The 26,229-nt window shown below is 42.9% G+C and overlaps 1 protein-coding gene across 2 annotated transcripts; it reads right to left on the reverse strand.

Annotated features, from left to right (window-relative positions):
• Positions 1-353: 353 nt before the first annotated feature.
• On the reverse strand, positions 354-26,097 carry LOC115207836 (5'-AMP-activated protein kinase subunit gamma-1). Of its 2 annotated transcripts, XM_029775335.1 has the most exons (13): positions 25,849-26,094; positions 23,865-23,916; positions 4,282-4,382; positions 4,098-4,179; positions 3,925-3,983; positions 3,649-3,694; positions 3,510-3,564; positions 3,228-3,354; positions 2,797-2,962; positions 2,664-2,701; positions 2,356-2,502; positions 2,010-2,115; positions 354-1,831 (listed from the first exon to the last, which is right to left on the reverse strand). In XM_029775335.1, exons 1-13 carry the CDS (start codon positions 25,855-25,857, stop codon positions 1,821-1,823), a joined length of 999 nt encoding a protein of 332 aa, XP_029631195.1. In that variant the 5' UTR covers positions 25,858-26,094; the 3' UTR covers positions 354-1,820. The 2 variants fall into 2 exon arrangements, with proteins under 2 accessions (XP_029631195.1, XP_029631197.1); XM_029775337.1 differs by lacking the exon at positions 23,865-23,916 and having other exon boundaries at positions 25,849-26,097.
• Between the last annotated feature and the right edge of the window lie 132 nt (positions 26,098-26,229).

Genomic DNA, 26,229 nt, shown 5'->3' on the forward strand with positions numbered 1-26,229 from the left:
TCCAGACATCAAGCTTTGTGAACCGTTTCAGGACTAGTTTCCAATCATGTATATAGCCTAGAGTAATAATACAAACGTTTTCCTAAGTTGTGTCTATTTTACTCACACATACCAGTATGTACATCTAATGCAAAAACTATTTCCATTTGTGTCTTCCAATGCAACCTTTCTACCCCTCATTCAAATCAGAACAAAGTTCTGGCTTAAGGTCTATCCCCTGATCCATGTTCACATAAATGTGGTCATCTCATTACCCTAAGTTAGTGTTATCACAACCTCCAGATGACCTACAGCCCCAGTTACACAACCCTACTGCTCCACCAAAACGTACATATATAACAATTACAGGAAACTGCAGAAAAACAATATTTATTGCTCATGCATTCAATTACAATTCACATTAGGAAGAAGAAAAAAATATTTACATACTTGTACACATCTTATTCATACCTTAAAACCAGTGAGCAAAAGTCCATTTTGAAAAGTTGAAAATGTACTCAGTCAATGGCCCAAGAAAGTCCCTTTCATACATGGTTTGCCCTCTGAGAACATGAAAAGGAAAGTACGGGTAGTAATGAAAGGCTAAAATGGAATCCTATAAAGGTAATAAAAGAAAATGGAATAAAGGGGCTGTCCAAAATGTCAACTGCTTCACCGAATTACCCCCAACACAATCAGGATGAATATCTCAGAAGCACTCGGATACATCCAATCAGAAGACAGGCAATTGTTCACAAGCGAAAGTGACTGAATCCATCATGATCAATCCACACTCACACTGCATGTTGTTGAAAACTTAAAGGCAAAATAATCTCATCTAGCGCTAGAAGGATTTTGAGGAACACCGCTAAGCAAACCCTAAAAACAGACTCGTGTTACTGCCATAAAAATGTCTCCAGTCTTCTGGGTCAGACAATGTGAGTGTCAAATCAAACAAGGACACACTGAGCAAAACCATAACACTCCAATTCACATGACACTTTACAAACTGAAGAGGAAATAAGAAAACATTGTGAAATGTACGCTATGCTAAATAGCAAATCAGAAACAACTCGTGATTACATAAGTCAGTTGTATGTGCATCGATATATTAGAAATAACGTTAATTACATCTACAGCAGTGCCAACTCGGACATTCCAGACTTCACCTACTGTAACCAAAACAGCAGAGTTGCTGTGGTAGCTTCCAGTACTAAAACAAAAATATATATATCCACTGTGACATACATGATCTTTTGCTCCATGATTGGCTAGTTGTGCTTTATAGACTCCAGCCCTATAAGGATGATGGGGGAAAAGGAATGCTGCTCAGTTAAGGGCCAGGGTGGAAAGTTACCGACTCCTCTCTCCAGTGTCTACAGACCAAATGGGAGAGAACGGGTAGGGAATGGATCTGTCTGAAAAGTGGATAATTGATCCCCTTCACATAACTAGACATCATTCCTGTACTGTATCGGTCCATCACCTGCACCAATAGAGGGACACTAGGTTGTGTTGGGCCACTCAGAGTGGACAATGGACATATAGCTCCACTCCATTGGCCACTTCTGGTCCGGCTTCTTGTTTGGTTTTGGCTTGGTTTAAAGTGTCCCTTGGTACAGTATGTGCCTATATTGCTGAATTGAGAGTCAATGGGATTCACATTTTTGTGCAGAGAGAGATCCTCGTGTTCAAGACGTACATTTGTACAGGAGGGGTTATGTTGACAGATTCCTATCTTTCCCTCTCCCACGTCACTCCAATTTCTTCCGCTCCTCCAGGATCCTCCTCCTCTCTATTTATCCTCATCTTTTTGGAGGAGGCTTCCCTTCATCACTCCCTCAAGCAGTTCCTGAAATACAAACACCAGATAAATCACTTTATTTCACCTTTAAAAGTATTTCATTCCTTTAAAACCACAAAACTATTTTAAGACATTGCTTCCCAGGGACTGAGTTGAAACTTAATGACATTCACATTGTTTTCATTTAATTCATCAAGGTCAGTGCATAGCGCAGGTTTGTGTTTACCCTTGTCTCCATCTCCATTAGTGAGCACCAGTGCCTGGAGGATGTCTGAGAGAGAGACGATACCCTTCACCACCTCCTGCTCATCAACCACCACCAGCCTGTGCACCTGAGAGAGAGGAGACAAACCATAGGTTACACAAACTAAAGGCTTAGCAGTTGTTCCACCTTCAAGTAAGGTGATGTTGACTTAGTAATGGCAAGGTTAGATCTCAGCACCGGTGTATATATTACATTATGATTGTGTGTACTAGTTGTATTGACCTTGACAAACTCCCAAAAAACTGTTTAAATTGTGGACCCAAACAGTAATAGAATGTGTTTACACAGGCGTCTCCGTCTCTCTCACCTCTGCCTCTACCAGTCTGTTGATGATGGACTCCAGTGTGTCGTGTGTGTTGCAGGTGAGCACTCCCTCAAAATACTGAGAGCGGTGCTGCAGTGCTTTGGTCACAGTCACATCCAGGTTGTTGTATGTCTTCTCTGCAGCTAGGTTCTGTGTGGGGGACATTATTACTTCTCAATGCTGCTTGTTTTCAGTACTCTTTGCCTGTCTCTCAAACACCCACAATGAGCTAAAACAACTATATTTTCTGCTGATCAGTGACTATACTGTTTAAATACGGCTCATTGGTAGCACAGCTGTCCAGTACTTACAATGACATCAAATTTGGAGTAAATGTCCACCACTCGTCCTGTGTGTTGAGAGAAAGACATGAGTACTACATACCATATCAGGGTCAGAAGTCATATTTAACCCTTCATTCAACAAAAAGTCCCCCCTACTCACCATTGTCATCAACGACAGGCAGGGCAGACACTCTCTGCTCCACGAAGATGCCCAGTGCTGTGTAAAGAGGTGTGTCAGAACGCACCACTGCAATCTTATGGAATGTTCCAATGCCCAGTTCCTCTAAAGTCTGGCCTAAGAAAGCAGGTTTCGGCATCTCCGATATCTGGGAATAACACAAGGTTACACTAATGTTAAGTGGCTTGAAAAAAAAAAAATCACAAATTAAACACAATATATTACCTCACCACAATCAATAAACATTGGGGTGTGGATTTCATTAACAAGGCCTACAGTCCTAGTACTGTTCGTCTTAACTTCTATCCTGCCGAGAATGCAACCTTGAGATGTCAAGGAACAGCAGGTGATAAAACGTGGTGAGAGAGATGAACGGGGAGAGCGTGAGAAAGAGGATCACAAAAGAGACTCACAAAGAGCTTGAGGAACTTGAGGATCCTCTTGTGAGTGAGGATGTAGAGGGTGTTCCCTGTCAGAGGGTCGATCACAGGCAGTCTGTGGATCTTATTCTTCAGCAGAGACGACACGGCGTCATACAGACTGAAACAGGGAAGGAGAAAGGGGAAATTAAAATACTTTTGTGACCGTATCAGGGCCCTTTCAGACAAACATTAGTGCCAGTCAGTAACTGAATTGAGCTCTGGCTACTTGAACCAACTGTCCAGTGACAACCCTCACCATGGCAGTAGACCTACCTTTCATTGGGGGATATGCTGACTAAGGGCTTGAAGGAGTCTTGAAGGTAGACTTCTATGATGGAGAACAGAATAGGCACTAGTTAGCCTTATGCCAGTAGATGATCAGTCACTTATTACAGTTACTAAATGCCCTTACCTCTCCACGTCTCTATCTTGTGCTCCTCCAGCTCATATATCTGCACCTGAAACATTAAAACAGGTGAAAATGCTGACTAACAGAGGAAGGGTAGTGAGAGGCATGAAGGTCAACTGTTCATTAGATAGGATGTAAGTGCTGCAAATCACTTGTCGCACCTTTCCAACCTCCACCACCACTGATATGATTAAAATGTGAACTTGAGATAGGGAATGCTATAAACAAGCAAGCATAGAAACAGTGGAAGACAAGGGCAGGCTGAAAGCTAGGCCTTACCAAAGGAGACTTGTAGTAGCGATGGAGGATGTTGATGAAGTCTGTGATGGTCAGCATGCCTGCAGTGAGAGATCAGCAGGAGAACAGAGTCAACTCCACTCATTGTGCATAAAAAAAAGAAAAGAAAATGAAAACACCCAAAAGCCCAGGCAACAATGAACGGTCTTTCTTACCTACAAAGCACTGCTTCTTACAGTCCCAGAGTGGTGCTGCTCTCACCCCATTGGACACCAGAGCGAAAAATGCCTTCTTTACCTATGGCGAGATCAACCAAGTTATACACAAACACAAAGCAGCGTCTTAGGTCTAGATTCATTTGACAGAAAAAAAGAGTTAAAAATCAGGATGTGGTCTTGCCTGCAGTGAAGTATCGAACACCACCAACTTGGAGCTGGTAGGGACCAAGTCATAGCACCGATGAGACTTCATAAACCGGGTGTAGACATTATAATCCGAGTCTGAGGAGAATGAGGACAAGAGGGAAACGGGTTCAATGTACTGTGCATTCATTATATGCATTTCAATTGTCTTTATTTTTTTTTTAATTTTAAGAGCTGCCTCAATAGATTCCAAAATTGGTCAATGTAACACTGAGGATTCCTTCCTACACAGGCAACATAATACTTTTACAAACTCAAGTGTGTGTGTGTGTGTGTGTGTGTGTGTGTGTGTGTGTGTGTGTGTGTGTGTGTGTATATATATATATATATATATATATATATAAATAAATAAATAAATAAAAGAGCAATCCACTCCAAACCAATAATTCCTATGATTTACATTCCTGAATAACCAATATATGAGAACAACATTTTTGGTGAACATAAGTTTCATTTTGTCGTTATAATAAAATTGGGGGCAACGTGAGAATCGTTGTAGCTAAATCGACCACAAAACACACAATGCAGTGCTCTCTCTCTGGTCAAGCTGGAAAGCTAACATGGCTACTACACACAAGAAAATGTTTTTGGATCCCCTGGTTTAGATCACGTGTCCCTCGTGAGTGGGTGTTGCCTTGGCAACGACACTTTCTCACAAAAGCACAGTACATGGAGGACTAGTCTGGGTACCAGTCTTTTTTAGCTAACATTCCATTCCTGTCATTTACCAGAGACTGCCTTTCAGCAATTTCAATATGCAGCCGGATTGACGGCGCAGTTGCTGATTGGTAGTTGGAAACATTCATATTTTCCATAACAACGTTACGGAACATGGGCGTAACAAATTTTGGCGCAATATAGAATTTGAATTTTATGAACAATAAACGATACTGTTACGACCTGCTGCAGTCATTCTCGTCAGGAGGCAGTGTCAATGGAAGATCATGTCGTTCAAAGTGGCTAGAAAGGCCTAATTATGAGAGAAAAGAAAAGCTAAACTGGCACCTGCCGTCATTCCTCGCACATAAAGCTGATCATCAGGACTTGCTTTGATTTTTTTTAATGTTATGCTAATTTCAGTTATATTATTTGTCCCTCCTCTCAAGTGATGAAGTCTAGAAAGGCTACTTGAGAAATTTCTGAATGGACATTAGAGAACTAGTGAATTCACACACACCCTAAAAAGGACTCAAAGCTACCAGCACATCTCAAACACACAAATCACTTTCTCCTTCCATAAAACATATTCTAAACCTAGGCTCACCTCAAATCTTGGCTGTAGTCCATCAGAAAGTAGCCCTAGGCTACATTATAGCATAATGCTATAACAGCCAATGTTTCATTAAATAGGCCTTGGCACTATACTTTTTTATTGCACATTTAATTAAACTGACGCATTTGGCGATGTTCAACTTCAATTCATTGGCACGTGCATCAGACAAAATCATTTTTGGGTCCCTGGCTTGCATAGCACAGGTGGAAGTTCATGACAAGCCTCTGATTTTCTTGAAGGTCTATGACCCTAGAGTTGGAAAATGCAGTGCAGCAGTGGTAACTGTGTGCATTACTCTCATTCCTCCATCCCAGAAATGATTTCCCCATACGAGATTCTACCCTATGACAAATAATGTCAGTATACAAAAAGTTATTGCTCACGTATATCCTTTAATCATATATCTTTGGAAAGCTTTCATTCACAGCTGTCAGTCACATTTTTAGAATATTCAAGTCAACAGAACCTTGACCTTTGACCTCTAGGGTACATATCAGAATTGCCTGTATAGATTATTTAAAAAAGAAAACCCTGATACATTTTAATCTTTGTTTGACACGTGGTTCTTCTGAAAGGTCACAAAATTACCTACATACAGTGCCTTCGTAAAGTATTTAAAACCCCTTGACTTTTTCCACATTGTTACGTTACAGCCTTATTCTAAATTTGATAACGCCCCCCCCATATCAATATCCCATAATGACAAAGCGAAAACTGGTTTAGAAATTTTTTTTTAAATGTAAAAAAAAATATCACCTTTACATAAGTAATCAGACCCTTTACTCAGTACTTTGTTGAAGCACCTTTGGCCGTGATTACAGTATCAAGTCTTCTTGGGTATGATGCTACAAGTTTAGCTAGCAGTTTTAAGGCTTGGGGGGGGGGGGTAGAAGCTGTTCAGGGTCCTGTTGGTTCCAGACTTGGTGCATCGGTTCCGTTTGCTGTGCGGTAGCAGAGAGAACAGTCCAAGACTTGGGTGGCTGGAGTCTGACAATTTTTAGGGCCTTCCTGACAACGCCCCGTATAGAGGTCCTGGATATACACACTACCCTCTGTAGTGCCTTGCGGTCAGATGCCAAGCAGTTGCCATACGAAGCGATGAGCAGCCAATCAAGATGCTCTCATTGGTGCAGCTGTAGAAATTTGAGGATATGAAGGCCCATGCCAAATCTTATCTGTGTGGACCATGATACCTTAGGGATGTGGACACAGAGGAACTTGAAGCTCTCGACCTACTCCACTAAAGCCCTGTCGATGTGGGTGTGCTCGGCCCTCCATTTCCTGTAGTCCACGATCAGCTCCTGTCTTGCTGATGGAGAGGTTGCATTACATTTTTCATTTAGTAGACTCTAATCCAGAGCGAGTTACAGTAGTGCATACATTTTTCATAGTTTTTTTGTACTGGTCCCCCGCATGCGGTATTTCTTATACGTGTCCGGATTAGTGACCCATTCCTTGAAGGCGGCAGCTCTAGCCTTTAGCTCAGTGCGGATGTTGGCAGTAATTTATGGCTTCTGGTTAGGATATGTACGTACGGTCACTGTTGGGATGACATTGCCGATGCACTTATTATTGAAGCCGGTGAATGATGTGATAAACTCCTCAATGCCATCGGATGAATCCGATGGCATATTCCAGTCTGTGCTAAAGACAGTCATGTAGTTCAGCAGCCGCTTCACCGGACCACTTCCGAATTGAGCTCGTCACTAGTACATCCCGTTTGACTTTTTGCTTGTAAGCCGAAATCAAGGGGATAGAGTTATGGTTAGATTTGCCAAATGGAGGGCGAGGGAACTTTGTATAAAACTGTGTGTGGAGTAAAGGTGCTCTAGAGTGTTTTTGCCTCTAGTGGCACAGGTAACATGCTGGTAGAAATTAGGTCAAACGGATTTTGGTTTTCCTACACCGAAGTCACTGGCCACTAGGAGTATTGCCTTTGGGTGAGAATTTTCCTGTTTACTTATGGCCCTGTATAGCTCCTTGAGAGAGGTCTTAGTGCCAGTGTCAGTTCGTGAAGGTAAATAGACAGCTATGAAAAATATAGATGAAAACTCTTCCAACTCTGGTGAGCGGAACGTCGAGACTTCCTTAATACTGGAGATCGTGCACCAGCTTTTAACTAAAACACAACCCCTCACCTGAGCTTCCCGACGCCACCTCTGTCCGGGCGATGTATAGAAATAACAGCTAGATTTATATTCCCCATGTCTTTGTTCAGCCACAACTCGGAGAAACCTAGGATATTACAGTTCTTCAGATCACGTTGAAAGGATCATCTCGAACAGAGCTCATACAAGTTATTCTCAGGCAATTGCACGTTCGCCAATAGAACGGAGGGTAGAGACGGTTTATTCACTCTCCGACAGTCTCGTCAGCTATCCCACATGTCGGCCTCTATAGCAGTCTCCTTCTTCGAGTGTCGGGGATTTGGGCCTGGTCTGAATGTCTTTCGCCTCCGACTCATTGAAGTAGAAGTTGAAGTAATGATGGCTGTTCTGATGTTAAGAAGCTCTTTTCGGTGGCGGAAACATTATGTACAAAACAAAACTAAGATCGCTAAAAATACACAAAAACAGCACAATTGGTCAGGAGCCCGTAAAATGGACACTGTTCCCTCCAGCTGACATCCATGACTATATTCATTTTACATGTTTGAAGTTGAAATAGTGCAATTATTGATCATGACATCTTTAGAAAATCAGCGATTCAGACAACCTCTTGGGGTTATTCTTACCACAATTCTGTGGATAATGTAACATCTTTATATCTGGCTCATTTAGTTGAATATTCTACATCACTATGAACATTTTAAGATATTATTGGGCAAACTACAATTATATTTAATTCAGATATGGTTATGCCGAAATTGATCCAATAAGACCCCATTGAGTTGTTTGGAGGCCATATTGGAAAAGGTATTCTGTGGGGTTAATTCGTGAATCCTCTGATGGCCCTTTATCTAAAAATCATTTTAAAACCCTGTTCTAGCTGTTTGTGCAATGTGGTGCCTCGATCAACTAAGTCACAATCCAAAAACATAGCTGAACCACTAAATAGAATTCTATAGCCTCACTCACACAGACAGGGTCACTGCGTTTTGGTACACCAGAAATACATTAATTTCCAATGGAACCCTGCGTTTGCCTTGCAGCACTGCATTGCAGAGGCAGTTGCAGTGTGTTCTGTGTGGTGCATACGCTTGATTTACCGAACATATTCATCAAATTGTATGTGTAGACGGCTTGACAGAAATGGTGGCATAAGGTGAATGATGAACTTTTGTAACACACATCCAGATGATGCTGCGTACCATTTTGAGCAATGACGCTGTAGGTGTGATTGAGGCGTTAGGCTAAGCGTCCACATTCTAATGTCAATGGCACAATATGGGCTGTGTTTAAACAATAGTTGTAGCAGGTGCTTTCAAAGTAAGTTATATTATAATTTTAAAAAGGTAATTTCATGACCTTTCAGAACCACTTGTCAAACAAAGATTAAAATGTATCAGGGATTCCATTTTTAAGCAATTTACACAGTAATTCTGATTTGAAACCTAGAGGTCAAATATCAAGGTTATGTTGACCTGAACATTCCAAAAATGTGTCTGATGGACAGATGTGAATCTAAGTTTTCCATTGATATATTATTAAATGAGTATAGATGCGGTAAAGAGGTCAGCGCGTGGGAGAAAGATCCCGAGTCTCTTCATTGCCTCAAAGCAAAATTTGCCTACCTTTAGGCTAGAAATCAGAGTATAATACTTGTATGGATGTCAAGCACAACTAGGGTTGCACATTTTGGGGAATATTCAGGGGTGGAAACTTTCCGTGGGTATTAACGGGAATATATGCGAATTAACGGAAATATGCAAATTTTTATTAATACCATTTAAAATGTAGATGTTTTCTTGCATTGGATATATTTACCATATCATATGGAGACAGAAACAAACCTTTAACCCTATGATGAATAGACAATTGCAAATAATTAAATTCTTCCAATAGAAATAAAACAATTAAGTTACGAATTGAACTTTAATGAAATGAGTTGACTATTCACATGGGATGATGTCACGGAACAACAAAAGGGAATATTGAATGATCCCCAACGATCCATCGCATCTCCCAACAAACATTCTCAACAAGCGTCCCTTTTTCAGGACCCTGTCTTTTAAATACAACTCGTAAAAATCCAAATAACTTCACAGATCTTCATTGTAAAGGGTTTAAACCCTGTTTCCCATGCTTGTTCAATGAACGATAATTAATGAACATGCACCTGTGGAACGGTCATTAAGACTAACAACTTACAGACGGTATGCAATTAAGTTATGAAAACTTAGGACACTAGAGAGGCCTTTCTACCGACTCTGAAAAACACCAAAAGAAAGATGCCCAGCGTCCCTGCTCATCTGCGTGAACGTGCCTTAGGCATGCTGCAAGGAGGTATGAGGACTGCAGATGTGGCCAGGGAAATAAATTGCAATGTCTGTACTGTGAGACGCTTAAGACAGCGCTACAGGGAGACAGGACGGACAGCTTATCGTCCTCGCAGTGGCAGACCAAGTGTAACAACATCTGCGGGACAGGTACAGGATGGCAACAACAACTGCCCAAGTTACACCAGGAACGCGCAATCTCTCCATCAGTGATCAGACTGTCCGCAATAGGCTGAGCGAGACTGGACTGAGGGCTTGTAGGCCAGTTGTAAGGCAGGTCCTCACCAGACATCACCGGCAACAACGTCGCCTATGGGCACAAACCCACTGTCGCTGGACCAGACAGGACTGGCAAAAAGTGTTCTTCAGTGACGAGTCGCAGTTTTGTCTCACCAGGGGTGGCGGTCGGATTCGCGTTTATCGTCAAAGGAATGTTCCGGAGTTCCAAATTGAGCAGCAGCTGCTGAAAAATTTAGCTCCTACAAATATTGAAATTTACATGGTTTTTAGAGTGAAGTACTTCGGAAAAAAGCAAAAGAAAACTGCAAGACTGAATAGGAGAAAAAACAAGCAACAAACAAAGAAGATATAGGCTTTTGAAAAAAGTTACTGTTTCATAAAATTGTAGTTATCTTAGCTAGCTGAATTGTTTACCAGTTGCTAAGCAGTTGCTAGGGACTCTTTTGGAAGAAGCTAGCTAGCTAACGAAGAATAACAAAGAATATCTAGTTAACAGAAGAAAAGAAAGAGAAAATCAGGACAGAAGAAAAAGGATATCAAAGTGAAACAGTTCTCTAAAGACAAGAGAATAATACAAGAAACAACACTTCTGTAGCTTGTCAACTATGTGTCTGTCTATCCCTGTTCTCTCCCCTCTGCACAGGCCATACAAACGCTTCACATCGCGTGGCCGCTGCCACTCTAACCTGGTGGTCCCAGCACGCACGACCCACGTGGAGTTCCAGGTCTCCGGCAGCCTCTGGAACTGCCGGTCTGCGGCCAACAAGGCTGAGTTCATCTCAGCCTATGCTACCCTCCAGTCCCTAGACTTCCTGGCGCTGACGGAAACATGGATTACCACAGATAACACTGCTACTCCTACTGCTCTCTCCTCATCTGCCCACATATTCTCGCATACCCCTAGAGCATCGAGCCAGCGGGGTGGTGGCACTGGAATCTTCATCTCTCCCAAGTGGACATTCTCTCTTTCTCCCCTGACCCATCTGTCTGTCTATCTCCTCATTTGAATTCCATGCTGTCACAGTTACCAGCCCTTTCAAGCTTAACATCCTTATCATTTATCGCCCTCCAGGTTCCCTTGGAGAGTTCATCAATGAGCTTGACGCCTTGATAAGTTTCTTTCCTGAGGATGGCTCACCTCTCACAGTTCTGGGTGACTTTAACCTCCCCACGTCTACCTTTGACTCATTCCTCTCTGCCTCCTTTCCACTCCTCTCCTCTTTTGACCTCACCCTCTCACCTTCCCCCCCTACTCACAAGGCAGGCAATACGCTTGACCTCATCTTTACTAGATGCTGTTCTTCCACTAATGTCATTGCAACTCCCCTCCAAATCTCCGACCACTACCTTGTATCCTTTTCCCTCTCGCTCTCATCCAACACTTCTCACTCTGCCCCTACTCGGATGGTATTGCGCCGTCCCAACCTTCGCTCTCTCTCTCCCGCTACTCTCTCCTCTTCCATCTATCATCTCTTCCCTCTGCTCAAACCTTCTCCAACCTATCTCCTGATTCTTCCTCCTCAACCCTCCTCTCCTCCCTTTCTGCATCCTTTGATTTTCTCTGTCCCCTATCCTCCAGGCCGGCTCGGTCCTCCCCACCTGCTCCGTGGCTCGACGACTCACTGCGAGCTCACAGAACAGGGCTCCGGGCAGCCGAGCGGAAATGGAGGAAAACTCGCCTCCCTGCGGACCTGGCATCCTTTCACTCCCTCCTCTCTACATTCTCCTCTTCTGTCTCTGCTGCTAAAGCCACTTTCTACCACTCTAAATTCCAAGCATCTGCCTCTAACCCTAGGAAGCTCTTTGCTACCTTCTCCTCCCTCCTGAATCCTCCCCCCCCCTCCCCCTCCCTTTCTGCGGATGACTTCGTCAACCATTTTGAAAAGAAGGTTGACGATATCCGAACCTCGTTTGCTAAGTCAAACGACACCGCTGGTCCTGCTCACACTGCCCTACCCTGTGCTTTGACCTCTTTCTCCCCTCTCTCTCCAGATGAAATCTCGCGTCTTGTGACGGCCGGCCGCCCAACAACCTGCCTACTTGACCCTATCCCCTCCTCTCTTCTCCAGACCATTTCCGGAGACCTTCTCCCCTACCTCACCTCGCTCATCCTTGACCGCTGGCTACATCCCTTCCGTCTTCAAGAGAGCGAGAGTTGCACCCCTTCTGAAAAAACCTACACTCGATCCCTTCCATGTCAACAACTACAGACCAGTATCCCTTCTTTCTTTTCTCTCCAAAACTCTTGAACGTGCCGTCCTTGGCCAGCTCTCCTGTTATCTCTCAGAATGACCTTCTTGATCCTAATCAGTCAGGTTTCAAGACTGGGCATTCAACTGAGACTGCTCTTCTCTGTGTCACGGAGGCTCTCCGCACTGCTAAAGCCAACTCTCTCTCCTCTGCTCTCATCCTTCTAGACCTATCTGCTGCCTTTGATACTGTGAACCATCAGATCCTCCTCTCCACCCTCTCCGAGTTGGGCATCTCCGGCGCGGCCCACGCTTGGATTGCGTCCTACCTGACAGGTCGCTCCTACTAGGTGGCGTGGCGAGAATCTGTCTCCGCACCACGTGCTCTCACCACTGGTGTCCCCCAGGGCTCCGTTCTAGGCCCTCTCCTATTCTCGCTATACACCAAGTCACTAAGCTCTGTCATATCCTCACATGGTCTCTCCTATCATTGCTATGCAGACGACACACAATTAATCTTCTCCTTTCCCCCTTCTGATAACCAGGCGGCGAATCGTATCTCTGCATGTCTGGCAGACATATCAGTGTGGATGACGGATCACCACCTCAAGCTGAACCTCAGCAAGACGGAGCTGCTCTTCCTCCCGGGGAAGGACTGCCCGTTCCATGATCTCGCCATCACGGTTGACAACTCCCTTGTGTCCTCCTCCCAGAGTGCTAAGAACCTTGGCGTGATCCTGGACAACACCCTGTCGTTCTCCACTAACATCAAGGCGGTGACCCGATCCTGTAGGTTCATGCTCTACAACATTCGCAGAGTACGACCCTGCCTCACACAGGAAGCGACGCAGGTCCTAATCCAGGCACTTGTCATCTCCCGTCTGGATTACTGCAACTCGCTGTTGGCTGGGCTCCCTGCCTGTGCCATTAAACCCCTACAACTCATCCAGAACGCCGCAGCCCGTCTGGTGTTCAACCTTCCCGAGTTCTCTCACGTCACCCCGCTCCTCCGCTCTCTCCACTGGCTTCCAGTTGAAGCTCGCATCCGCTACAAGACCATGGTGCTTGCCTACGGAGCTGTGAGGGGAACGGCACCTCCATACCTTCAGGCTCTGATCAGGCCCTACACCCAAACAAGGGCACTGCGTTCATCCACCTCTGGCCTGCTGGCCCCCCTACCTCTGAGGAAGCACGGTTCCCGCTCAGCCCAGTCCAAACTGTTCGCTGCTCTGGCATCCCAATGGTGGAACAAGCTCCCTCACGACGCCAGGACAGCAGAGTCAATCACCACCTTCCGGAGACACCTGAAACCCCACCTCTTTAAGAAATACCTGGGATAGGATAAAGTAATCCTTCTAACCCCCCCCCCTTAAAAGATTTAGATGCACTATTGTAAAGTGGTTGTTCCACTGGATATCATAAGGTGAATGCACCAATTTGTAAGTCGCTCTGGATAAGAGCGTCTGCTAAATGACTTAAATGTAATGTAATGAATGAGCGTTACACCGAGCGGGATCGATTTGGAGGTGGAGGGTCCGTCATGGTTTGGGGCGGTGTGTCACAGAATCATCGGACTGAGCTTGTTTAATTGCAGGCAATCTCAACGCTGTGCATTACAGGGAAGACATCCTCTTCCCTCGTGTGGTAACCTTCCTGAAACGCTCATCCTGACATGACCCTCCAGCATGACAATGCCACCAGCCATACTGCTCGTTCTGTGCGTGAATTCCTGCAAGACAGGAATATCAGTGTTTTTGCTGAGTTTACATCTGTAGAAACTAAAGTTTTGGTTGTCTTCCTCTCAGGCTTCCATGTCTCCTCCCTGGACCTCAACGTCCACCTCTTGAACATCAGACTGAGGCTTCATCTTCACTGTCACTTTCTAATCTTGTTAAGGATGGCTTGTTGTCAGGCTCAGCAAGCCTCAAATTTGCCCGGATGGCCACCGATTTTTCAACCCTTGAATTGGTCAGTCTGTTGCGTGCTTTGGTGTGTGTTCCCAAACAAGGACCAGTTGCGCTCTTAGGCAGCTCATGTTGGTGGAATTTGGAGGATGATGGAGGCAACAGGGGAAAGAGCCTCAGATCCACAAAGTCCCTTCCACCATGTGGCTGATGAGATGTTGGCATGACTGCCATATTGCATCTCCATCCCAAAGCCCTTGCTTGGAAGTGTACTTGGCCAGACTGCCAAGAACTTTGCCCTCATCCAGACTAAGGTTGCGAGACACGGTAGTGACGACACCATAGGCCTTGTTGACCTCTGCACCAGACAGGATGCTCTAGCCAGCATACTTGGGGTCCAACATGTACGCTGCGGCGTGTACGGGCTTCAGGCAGAAGTCTTCAAGCTTTTTGATGCATTTCAGAACTGCAGTTTCCTCTGCTTGGAGCAAATATAGTGGGCAGGGCAGTACAGATTTCCTCTCTTACCTCTGCAAGCAGAGTCTGAACATCAGACAGGATGGCATGGTCTCCCTCAATCCTTGGAATGGCTACTGCTATAGGTTTCAGGAGTTTCAGGCTGGTTACCACTCTCTCCAAAAATATATCATCCAGGAGGATCCTCTTGATGTGGCTGTCCAAATGGGCAGACTGTGATATGGCCATTTCTTGGAAAGAGACTCCTTCCCTTCCAGGAGATTGTCAATCATGATGACAACACCACCCCAATGGGTGTTGCTGGGCAGCTTCAACGTGGTGCTCTTATTCTTCTCACTTTGCTTGGTGAGGTTGATTGCTGCTATAACTTGATGACCCTTCACATACCTAACCATTTCCTTGGCTCTTGTGGAGTTAATACATTGTTTTCAGTGCCATGATGTCCTTGAGGAGCAGATTCAATGCATGAGCAGCACAGCCAATGGGTGTGATCTGAGGGTAGGACTCCTCCACTTTAGACCAAGCAGCCTTCATGTTCACAGCATTGTCTGTCACCAGTGCAAATACCTTCTGTGGTCCAAGGTTATTGATGACCGCCTTCAGCTCATCTGCAATGTAGAGACAGGTGTGTCTGTTGTCCCTTGTGTCTGTGCGCTTGTAGAATACTGGTTGAGGGGTGGAGATGTAGTTAACTATTCCTTGCCCACGAACATTCGACCACCCATCAGTGATGATTGTAATACAGTCTGCTTTGCTTGACCTTCACTTGAACTCTGTTTAACTCTGCATCCAGCAAATGAGTAGATCAAGCATGTCTGGTTGGGGGGGGGTGTATGCTGGGCGGAGAACATTCAGAAATCTCTTCCAATATACATTGCCTGTGAGCATCAGAGGTGAACCAGTTGCATACACAGCTCGAGCAAGCATTCATCAGCATTTCTCTGACTATGTTCCTCCATTGAGTCAAAAAAACTTCTGATTCCAGGAGGACCATGTGCTGTTGCTATCGATAAGGTGTCCGATTCATCATTTTCACCTCGAATAGAAGTAGAGGGACTTTTGTCAGGGGTTGCTTGTTGAGAGCGGTGAGGGAACTTTATGCACTTGGCCAGATGATTCTGCATCTTTGTTGATTTCACATACGATTTGGCCCTGTATTTGCAAATATACACAGCTTTTCCTTCTACATTAGCTGCAGTGAAATGTCTCCACACATATAGTGCCTGTGACATCTTGTAAAGATTAGGGGAAAAATGTAAAAAACAAAACATACAATTCCATGTACAGATAAATAGTTCCGCAGTTAGATTTAACAACTCCTTTCTAAGATACACGTTTTAAAATGAAACGTACGGAAACATGTGAATTAACACTCCGTTAGCAGGCTCAAGCAAGCTAAAACCCACATGGTGGCAAAAACTAACTAGCAGAAATTGTTAACAAGTTAGAAATGATTTAAACACACTTTGCTGTAGGCTATTCACTAGTTAACAAAAGAATAATGTACGTCATTAAATATATTCACCCCACCCAGTATTGTAATCAAAACTTACCAGAAAGCATGTAGTCCTTGGCTCAGACAGTGTAGTAGTGTGGGCTCAATAGCATCTCAGTGTGCAAGATCTTGAGAGTCAGCTGTACGTGATGGAAGAATGCACTGTGCATGCAAAGGGTTGCAAATCTATTGAACTGGGGATAGTTTAACTAAAATATGCCACAAGACCTAGAATTGCCTTGTGTATCCTACAAAAAAGGTTCACTGTTAAGCTAACTTTTTTGATGAATTTAAGCAAAATTCCCCAAATTCCCGTGCTTAACTTCCCATGGAAAATGTCAAGAAAAATTGCAACCCTAACACATGTTCATGTCATCGTTACCAATCAACTGCATTAAATTTAAAAATGACTACCACCACCGATTTCTGTATGCTAGCTATGCTAAACAGCTTATTCGAACGGGAGTTAGCATTTAGCAGTTACTTCTAAACCTGAAAAGGGACAACTTCTACATGTTCAGCAGTGAAAATAGCCAAATCAGACTTAAGTAGCCACATTGTGGGCTTGTTACAATACATAAATCATGATGGATTTTACGAATATCCACTTTGTTGAATGTGCGCCAATTTGGTCAATGGAACATTCCATTGACTACTTTGCTGCAACTATACGTGAGCAAGAACATGTTGTATACTGATATTGGGATTTTACGCTATGATAAACAATTGTAAAAAAAAATAAACAATTGTAAAAAAAAATAAAAAAAAAAAAAAAAAGTGATAACAGAAAGCTACTATTGCTGCACTGCTCTCACACATTTTCCAACTCCAGTGACATAGACCTTGAAAAAAACAACAGACATCGTTGGCCCAAGTGAGCCGAACGGCCCAAATTTGGGGACTTGGCTCATGGACTATAGCGGTCGCCTAAATTCACTGGAGTAGGCTAGGTCTAATATATAGTGCCTTCAGAAAGTATTCATAACCCTTGACTTATGCCACATTGTTGTGTTAGACTGGAAGAAAAAAAATTGACTAAATACCTCTCACCCCAATCTACACACAATACCCCATAATGACAAAGTGAAAACATGTTTAGACATTTTTACAAATTTATTGAAAATAAAATAGAAATATATAATTTACATTAAGAAAAAAAATTGTTTGGAACATCATTCAGAAATAAACACTGTCTATTTAAGGTCCCACATTTGACAATGGATGTCAACATACTGGGGCTCCCGAGTGGCGCAGCGGTCTAAGGCACTGCATCTCAGTGCTAGAGGCGTCACTACAGACGCTCAACAGTATCTACAGCACTTCACCAATCTGGGCTTTATGGGAAAGTCGCCAGACGGAAGCCACTCCTGAAAAAAAGGTACGACAGCACGCCTGGAGTTTGCAAAAAGGCACATGGATGAGTGAGCATAAGGCAAAATATTCTGTGGTCTGATGACAAATGTAACTCTTTAGCCTGAATGCAAAGCGCTATGTCTGGATAAAACCAGTCACAGCTCACCACCCATCTAACACCATCCCTACCGTGAAGCATGGTGGTGGAAGCATAATGCTATGGGGATGCTTTTCAGAGGCAGGGACTGGGAAACTGGTAAGGATAGAGTGAACAATGAATGGAGCCAAAATGTGACAGACCGGCTCAAATCGGTCTTATGTAGGAACATTTGAAATTGTGTTTTTTACATTGGATAACAGTAGAGACTCAGAGCTACAAAATGGTACAGCGTACACTACAGTTGAAGAACAATGGGACAGTAATTCTGCTTTTAAAGTTGATAAACTCGTAAACTCACTTTTGAGAAAATTGCCTTTTAACCTCTCTGGCGCATGTGGGACGAACTCGTCCCACCTACGTAACAGCCACTGAAATCCAGTGGCGCGATATTTGAATCGTTATAAATACTATTACTTCAATTTCTCAAACATATGACTATTTTACAGCTATTTAAAGACAAGAATCTCATTAATCTAACCCCACTGTCCGATTTCAAAAAGGCTTTACAACGAAAGCAAAACATTAGATTATGTCAGCAGAGTGCCCAGCCATAAATAATCAGACACCCATTTTTCAAGCTAGCATATCATGTCACATAAACCCAAACCACAGCTAAATGCAGCACTAACCTTTTATGATCTTCATCAGATGACACACCTAGGACATTGTGTTATACAATACATGCATGTCTGTTCAATCAAGTTCATATTTATATCAAAAAACAGCTTTTTACATTAGCATGTGACGTTCAGAAAAAGCATAACCCCCGCAAACTTCCGGGGAATTTACTAACAGTTTGCTAAATTACTCACGATAAACGTTCACAAAAAGCATAACAATTATTTTAAAAATTATAGATACATTACTCCTCTATGCACTCGATATGTCCGATTTTAAAATAGCTTTTCGGATGAAGCACATTTTGCAATAATCTAAGTACATAGCCCGGCATCACAGGGCTAGCTATTTAGACACCCACCCAGGTCAGCCTCCACCAAAATCACATTTCCTATAAGAAAAATGTTCTTACCTTGCTTGTTCTTCGTCAGAATACACTGCCAGGACTTCTACTTCAATAACAAATGTTGGTTTGGTCCCAAATAATCCATCGTTATATCCAAACAGCAACGTTTTGTTTGTGAGTTCTAGACACTATCAGAATGCAACATCACGGTCTTGCGCAATGCATGGCGCATTGGCGTGACAAAAAATGTCTAAATATTCCATTACCGTACTTCGAAGCATGTCAACCGCTGTTTAAAACCAATTTTTATGCCATTTACCTCGTAGAAAAGTGATAATATTCCGACCGGGAATATGCATTGAGCCTAAACAGCCGAATAAAATTTCTCCTCAGGAGCGAATCGTGCACGCGCCTCATTCAAAGGTCCTCTGAGCCGCCACTTGACAAAGGCGATAATGTGTTTCAGCCTGAGGCTGCCTCGTCAACCTTCAGGTATTTCCCGGGTTCTGAGAGCATATCGGAGCCCTGGGAATTGTCACGTTACAGCTAAGATCCTTACTTTTCAATAAACAGATGCAAGACGCACGACTCCTTGTCAGACAGGGTACTTCCTGCTTGAAACCTTGTCAGGTTTTTGCCTGCCATAGGAGTTCTGTTATACTCACAGACACCATTCAAACAGTTTTAGAAAATTCAGAGTGTTTTCTATCCAAACCTGAACAATAATATGCATATTCTAGCTTCTGAGTTGGTGTAGGAGGCAGTTAAAAATGGGCACATATTCTTTTCAAAATTCTCAATACTGCCCCCTATCCCAAACAGGTTAATATTTTGGTACTACTATTGGAGAGACGTTCTTTGTCCACACCCATTCAGCATCGTTTACACCCCCTTAAGGTTTAGCCCCACCCATCTCTTTAAGGGGGATTAGAGATACTAAGGGCAGGCATTTATTTCAAGCACAGAGGAAAGGACAGCAGGAAGGGACAGAAGAGGCTATTTTTACAAGATTAATGGTGGGACACTGCCAGTTGAATAAGTCCTTAAATGTGATAGGAAAGCATCCAACAGGAAAGTGTGATTATTGCCAGGAAACGGAGACCATGGAGCATGTATTGCTACAGTGTGGGCAGTATCAGAGGGAAAGAGAGGCTGAGATCTAGTATGAGGGAGAAGGGGATACAGGAAATTCGTTTCAAAATAGTATATTGAGTAGAACGTCATTAGATGGTCTATATAGTTTCTTCCTGTCTCTGGCCCACACTTCAGTACAGTAGCTGGCGGTAATGCACCATAACGTTGGATGCCAACTGCCGAAAAGCCCACCGAAGAAGAACCTCTAATGATGTATCCAAGCATTCTGTACGAAACAGCAGCGGTCAAGCACCAAAGCTAACTTTCTAGCTACTTCCAGACACAAATCAGAGAACAGCTCACTGAACATTACTCGCCCTAGCAGAGCTGGTTAGGCTGTTATGTTATCCAGACGTTGGTGACTGCAACTGTGCTATCAAACTGTCAGTTTGTAAATTCAGAGTGTTTCACTCTCTGGAGCATTCAGAGCGCACACTGGACGCTCTGGCCGAGGAGTAGGGTTGATCCGAGCGTTCTGACCTCACAACGGCAGTCAAGCAACCAAGATAACTGGCTAACATTGGCTAGTTTGCTAGCTACTTCCAGACAAATGAGAGAACACCCCACTCTGACCATTTTAGGCTGTTTTCATGTTATCCAGAGTGTTGGTGACTAACTGCTGCTGGCAACAATGTAATTAGGGTTTGTCAAAATTAGAAATGTGTAATATCTGAAAATGTAGCTAGCTAGACTATCATTCATGGATGGACTCGTCTCCTGTCGGATGCCAATGAACTATAATCCCAACTCATGACGTTACTACCCTGCAGGCAGCTAAACAACCAGGTTCAATGTTAAATAGCTAACATTAGGCTATAGCTAGCTAAGCAAACGGGTCTGAGACACGAATAATAAGATCCTAAATGTAACGTTAGCTAGCAAGCCAGCAAGCTAACAGTACACTAACTTGAAATGAAACCACTGTCAAAATTAGAAATGTGTAATATCTGAAAATGTATCTAGCTAGCTCTTACCCATATACATCATTCATGGATGGACGCATCTCCTGTCGAATGCCATGGTTTCCCTTAGTTTGAAGATATAATCTGGAGACAGGTGTTTTCTCCATCCCCTTAGCTATCATACTCGAATTCCACTGATTTCAAAACTGGGTCCTCCAAAAAGTGGAGAGCAACACTTATGCAGTTTTATTACACAATAAAAAAAATTTAAAGCTGCTTTAGATGGGATTTACCTACAAATACTGACCAGCTCAAACAGACAGAAGCGTGCTATATGGCACGCTTCTAGGCTCGTAATTGAACAATTGTATTTGTATTTACAGATGGCATACAAGTTTGTGATTAAGTTGGTTATTAAGGCACATGAAAGTTCACAATGTTATTTGACTGGTCAAATAGTGTTATTTACATGACGTAATAACGCCACGTAAAATTGCGCACTACACGTGCAAAACAGCATTCCAAACCTAGCCCAATGTCTGCTGTGTGGATCGAGCAGTCAACAAGTCGAGCAGTCATTTGAAAGAGTAAGAACATTTCAGCGAGACAACTCAAAAGGTGAAATCCATTAAAGCCAAGATAATGGAATTCATTGCCCTTGACAATCAACAGTTCTCTGTCGTGGGTGATGTTGGCTTTCGACGACTGGTCGAGCACTGGTACACACTACCAAGAGCGCTATTTTTCAGATGTTGCCCTACCAGAGTTACACTGCTATTAGCTTCACGACATACATACTATGGAACACCATTTGGGTCTGTGTGTCAAAAAAAAGATACAGTAGCACTGTCAAAGCTGTACAAAAAAAGTCTGCAAATAAGCAAACACCGGCCACGAACGATGTGTTTACAATACCGCATCATTTGTTTGACCGCAACTTCTGGGGTAGCTAGCTTTAGCTTGGTACCTAGCTAGCACCAATACAACCAGCCTGAAAACAATGACCAGTAGAAACTACAGTCATTTTCATTCTTAGCAATGATTTAGGAATCCTTGTAAGTACTAGCTAGGTTGCCACTTGTTGTTCACCTATTGAAATTGAACTTCAGTTCATGAAAATAAATAGCTAGCCAGCTACTTAACCCTGTTTCCCAAAGCTAGCTAGCTTCATCTTGCGAGTGAGGCTCGACCGGACCGTGTTATGTGTTGTGAAGCTATCCACAATAAGGATTAGGCACAATAGTGGAATTTGTGGTTTGCCTTCAAAATAAAAGCATGTCATTGACAGTGAATAAATGAATACAAATAGAATAATGCCATACTTTTATTTTGAAGGCTAACCACAAAGTCCACTATTGTGGCTAATCCTTATTGTGGCTAGCTTCATAGATGGGTCCGACCACCATTAATCAAATATGAACAGTCTTATAAATTAGGGTAATTTTAGATGATGACACCTAGCTATATAGTAAGCTAGCTAACTAAAGCAAAACAACAATCTGTTTCAGTAGCTATGTTTTTGGGGAAGAACATTGTCTGCATCCATGAGCTAGCCAGCTCTTTTTTATGACCAGCACTGTAGGTGCGCGAGACAACTTTACCAGCATTATATCATACTTATCGATGAATCGTTGCGACATATGAAATACAAGTGATAGTGTAATTAATGTGTAATAACTACATAAAAAATGTATGAACGCGTTAAATTATTATGTGACGTGCAGTCATATTCAGGTCCTGATTGGTCAAAGTGTTATTTGACATGTATCTTTTTGGACATGCAATGGCGTTCCATAGAAATCCTGGTTGAGAATGAAACGACTGAACAAATGAACAACGAAACAGCACAGCAAGTAAGTGAAATAAATAGGTTTTGATTATGTTTTACTGGTAATGGGGACATATGTAAATGCCAACAAAGTAACTTTTTGGTCAGTGTGGTGTGTGTGTAACCTTTAACTAGGCAAATCAGTTAAGAACAAATTCTTATTTACAATGACGGCCTAACCCGGACAACGCTGGGCCAATTGTGCGCCGCCCTATAGGACTCCCAATAACGGCCGGATGTGATACAGCCTGGAATCAAACCAGGGACTGTAGTGACGCCTCTTGCACTGAGATGCAGTGCCTTAGACCGCTGCGTCCATGGGTGTGTGTTAACTATACTAGAATGCTTAAAAAGGCCGCAAAATTATTATAAAATCGGTATTGGTTTTTTAGGCAAGGAAAATATCAGATATCGGTATCAGCCAAAAATATCATATCGGTGCATCACTAGTTAGAATGTTTCCAATCAAACGTATGAATTAAGTTTAAACGTTTTCCTATCAGACTAATTTGCATAAACATTGGTTAGACGATAGCTCTGAGGGGTTTTGAAATCAGGATCAAATCCTCTGACCTCATCGAGATTATTAATGTTCATTTTTGAAAACTGCCGAAAAGGCAGTATCTGTGGCAAATGACAAGAGTGGAATGTAATAGCTGAACAGAGAAGGCAACCAGGCTAGAGGACAAGTAGTCTTGAAAACATGACCATAGACATAGTTCATCATTGAAACCAGACCATAGCCGCTGTGTTGCCTAGGGTCGGGTTTTCAAGACTAGAGGACGAGCTGGGAGGAGGAAAAACACATTGCGCGATGGTACTTGAAGGAATAAATGAGCTGAATAATTTGCTCCACTGTTTAGTTGTCAGCAAATTTATACTTTGTAATGCTGATCGACGGATAGATATGCCCATACCATCTTTTAACCGATTTGGCGATCTGGAGTGCAGGTAATTGTTTTAAAAGCGTTATGAAATGTGATAGGGGATAACAAACAATCTCCATTGAGGGGAACCTTATGACATAGCATGTCACATTTCATTTCTAGGGTGGATTATCCATTTAACAATTTCTCACCATGCATAGGATTAAGATTGCTCCATCATGCACACCCTAGCTATTTATCCTAAAGGATAGCTACAGACAGCAATGAAAGGATAAATAGCTAGGCTATGCATTAAAAGTAAAATAAGGTTCTTTACCTTCTAGAAGTGGCTCCTTTTTACAATCCACATCATCAACAGAAAGTGGAATCTGAAAGAGGGTCAGAGTGTTGTTTCATTGATTCATTTTAACTACACTTAACAAAAATATAAATGCAAGATGTAAAGTGCCAGTTCCATGTTTCATAAGGTGAAATAAAAGATCCCAGAAATATTCCATATACACAAAAAGCTTATTTCTCTCATTTTGTGCACAAATGTATTTACAACTCTGTTAGTGAGCCAAAATAATCCATCCACCTGACAGGTGTGGCATATCAAGAAGCTGATTAAACAGCATCATTACACAGGTGCACCTTGTGTTGGGGACATTAAAAGGCCACTCTAAAATGTTGTTTTGTCACAACACAATGCCACAGAAGTCTCAAGTTGAGGGAGCGTGCAATTGGCATTTGACTGCAGGAATGTCTACCAGAGCAGTTGCCAGAGAATTTAATGTTAATTTCTCTACCATTGGCTGCCTCCAACATTGAATTTGGCAGTACGTCCAAACAGCCTCACAACCGCAGATCATGTTTAACCAAGCCAGCTCAGGACCTCCACATTCGGCTTCTTCACCTGCGGGACTATCTGAGACCAGCCACCCGGACATCGGTTTGCTGATGTCAATGTTGTGAACAGAGTCCCCAATGGTGGCGGTGGGGTTATGGTATGCACATGCATAAGCTACGAACAATGAATACAATAGCATTTTATCGATGGCAATTTGAATGCACAGAGATACCGTCATGAGATCCTGAGGCCCATTGTCGTGCCATTCATCCGCCACCATCATCACAATTCCAGGAAGCTGAAAACGGCCCAGTTCTTCCATGGTCTGCATACTCACCAGACATGTCACCCATTGAGCATGTTTGGGATGCTATGGATTGACATGTACGACAGCGTGTCCCATTTCCCGCCAATATCCAGGATCTTAGCACAGCCATTGAAGATGACTGGAACAACATTACACAAGCCACAATCAACAGCCTGAGGCAAGATACGTCACACCAGATACTAACTGGTTTTCTGATCCACGCCCCTACATTTTTGTGGGCATCTGTGAACAACAGATGCATATCTGTATTCCCAGTCATGTTTAAGCCATAGATCAGGGACTAATGAATTTACTTCAATTGACTGATTTCGTTATTTGAACTATAACTCCGTAAAACCTTTGCAATTGTTGCAGGTTGCGTTTATATTTTTGTTCAGTGTAATTGCTGCGAAATGCCAAGGAAATGACATCCCTTATGTTTCCTCTACAAAACCCAGTGCTTTTTATATTACCACCAATGTGTTAGTCTTGGCTAATCATCGCCTGCCTTATATCAGGAATATGAACTAGCAAACATACTGCTGTCGTGAAAGTGGTTCAATCATGTTGGGTTGCTATTCCTAACCCAAAATGTAACTAACACGTGGGAGTCATTGCCTAACTGTCCTTGTCGCATTTAGATATAAGAACCTTTGGACAGAAAGATAACGCGTTAGCCAACAACAGGCTTAGCTCGATCACATGAGAACTTGTTCTCAACTAGCCTACCTGGTTAAATAAAGGTGAAATAAAATAAACACTAGCTAGGATAACGGTACTAGACAGTTCAGTTCCTGCTGTCAATGTAGCGTTAGCTAACACAATAGCTATCCAACGTTAGTTCACCTAGCGAAGTAGAATAAGATAAAACTTCTGAACCGCTGACATAACTAGTAAGGCTTGACAATGTCAATAGCCAACGATGGCCACCAATTTGGTATGTTAAGTATCCATGTAAACTAGTTAGCGCTAAGAAGTGAACGCTACTGACTGAAATGTGACAACAACAAGGATGCAACCATTTAACGTTAGCTAGCCACTACTAATGAACTTGGTACGCTGACTAGTTACGAAACACAACCATAGATAACGAAGTTGATCTTGCTAGCTGTAGCTAACGAATATGTATCAGCTTGAACGTTGCTCGCGGTGTAAGCTACTTACACACTCCATTTTCCATTCACTGTCTCGTCCTTGCTTGGTCCTGTAAGGTAGCGAAGTAAACCACCAAATGTTCTTCTCACGCCGGACTTCTTCCCGACGTATCTGTTTGTTAAACTTAGCTGGACTGAAATGAACGACGAGAAAGATGCCTTGGAATGACTGGAACTCCCCCGGAAACGCGAGAGATTGCGATTGCCCCCTCTAACAGTACTTCCTTCTGATTGCGCATGACCGTGAAGAAAGGGTGAGACGGGGTAAAAGGGGTAGCCTGGGTACCATTCTATTTAGCTAACATTCCATTCCTTGCCACTCCTTGTCATTGCCAATGAGACTGGCCTTTTGGCAATCTTCAAATATTAACATTTTATCATTAATGAGCTC

This window comes from Salmo trutta, chromosome 14 (assembly GCF_901001165.1).
Source record: "Salmo trutta chromosome 14, fSalTru1.1, whole genome shotgun sequence".
NCBI lineage: Eukaryota > Metazoa > Chordata > Actinopteri > Salmoniformes > Salmonidae > Salmo > Salmo trutta.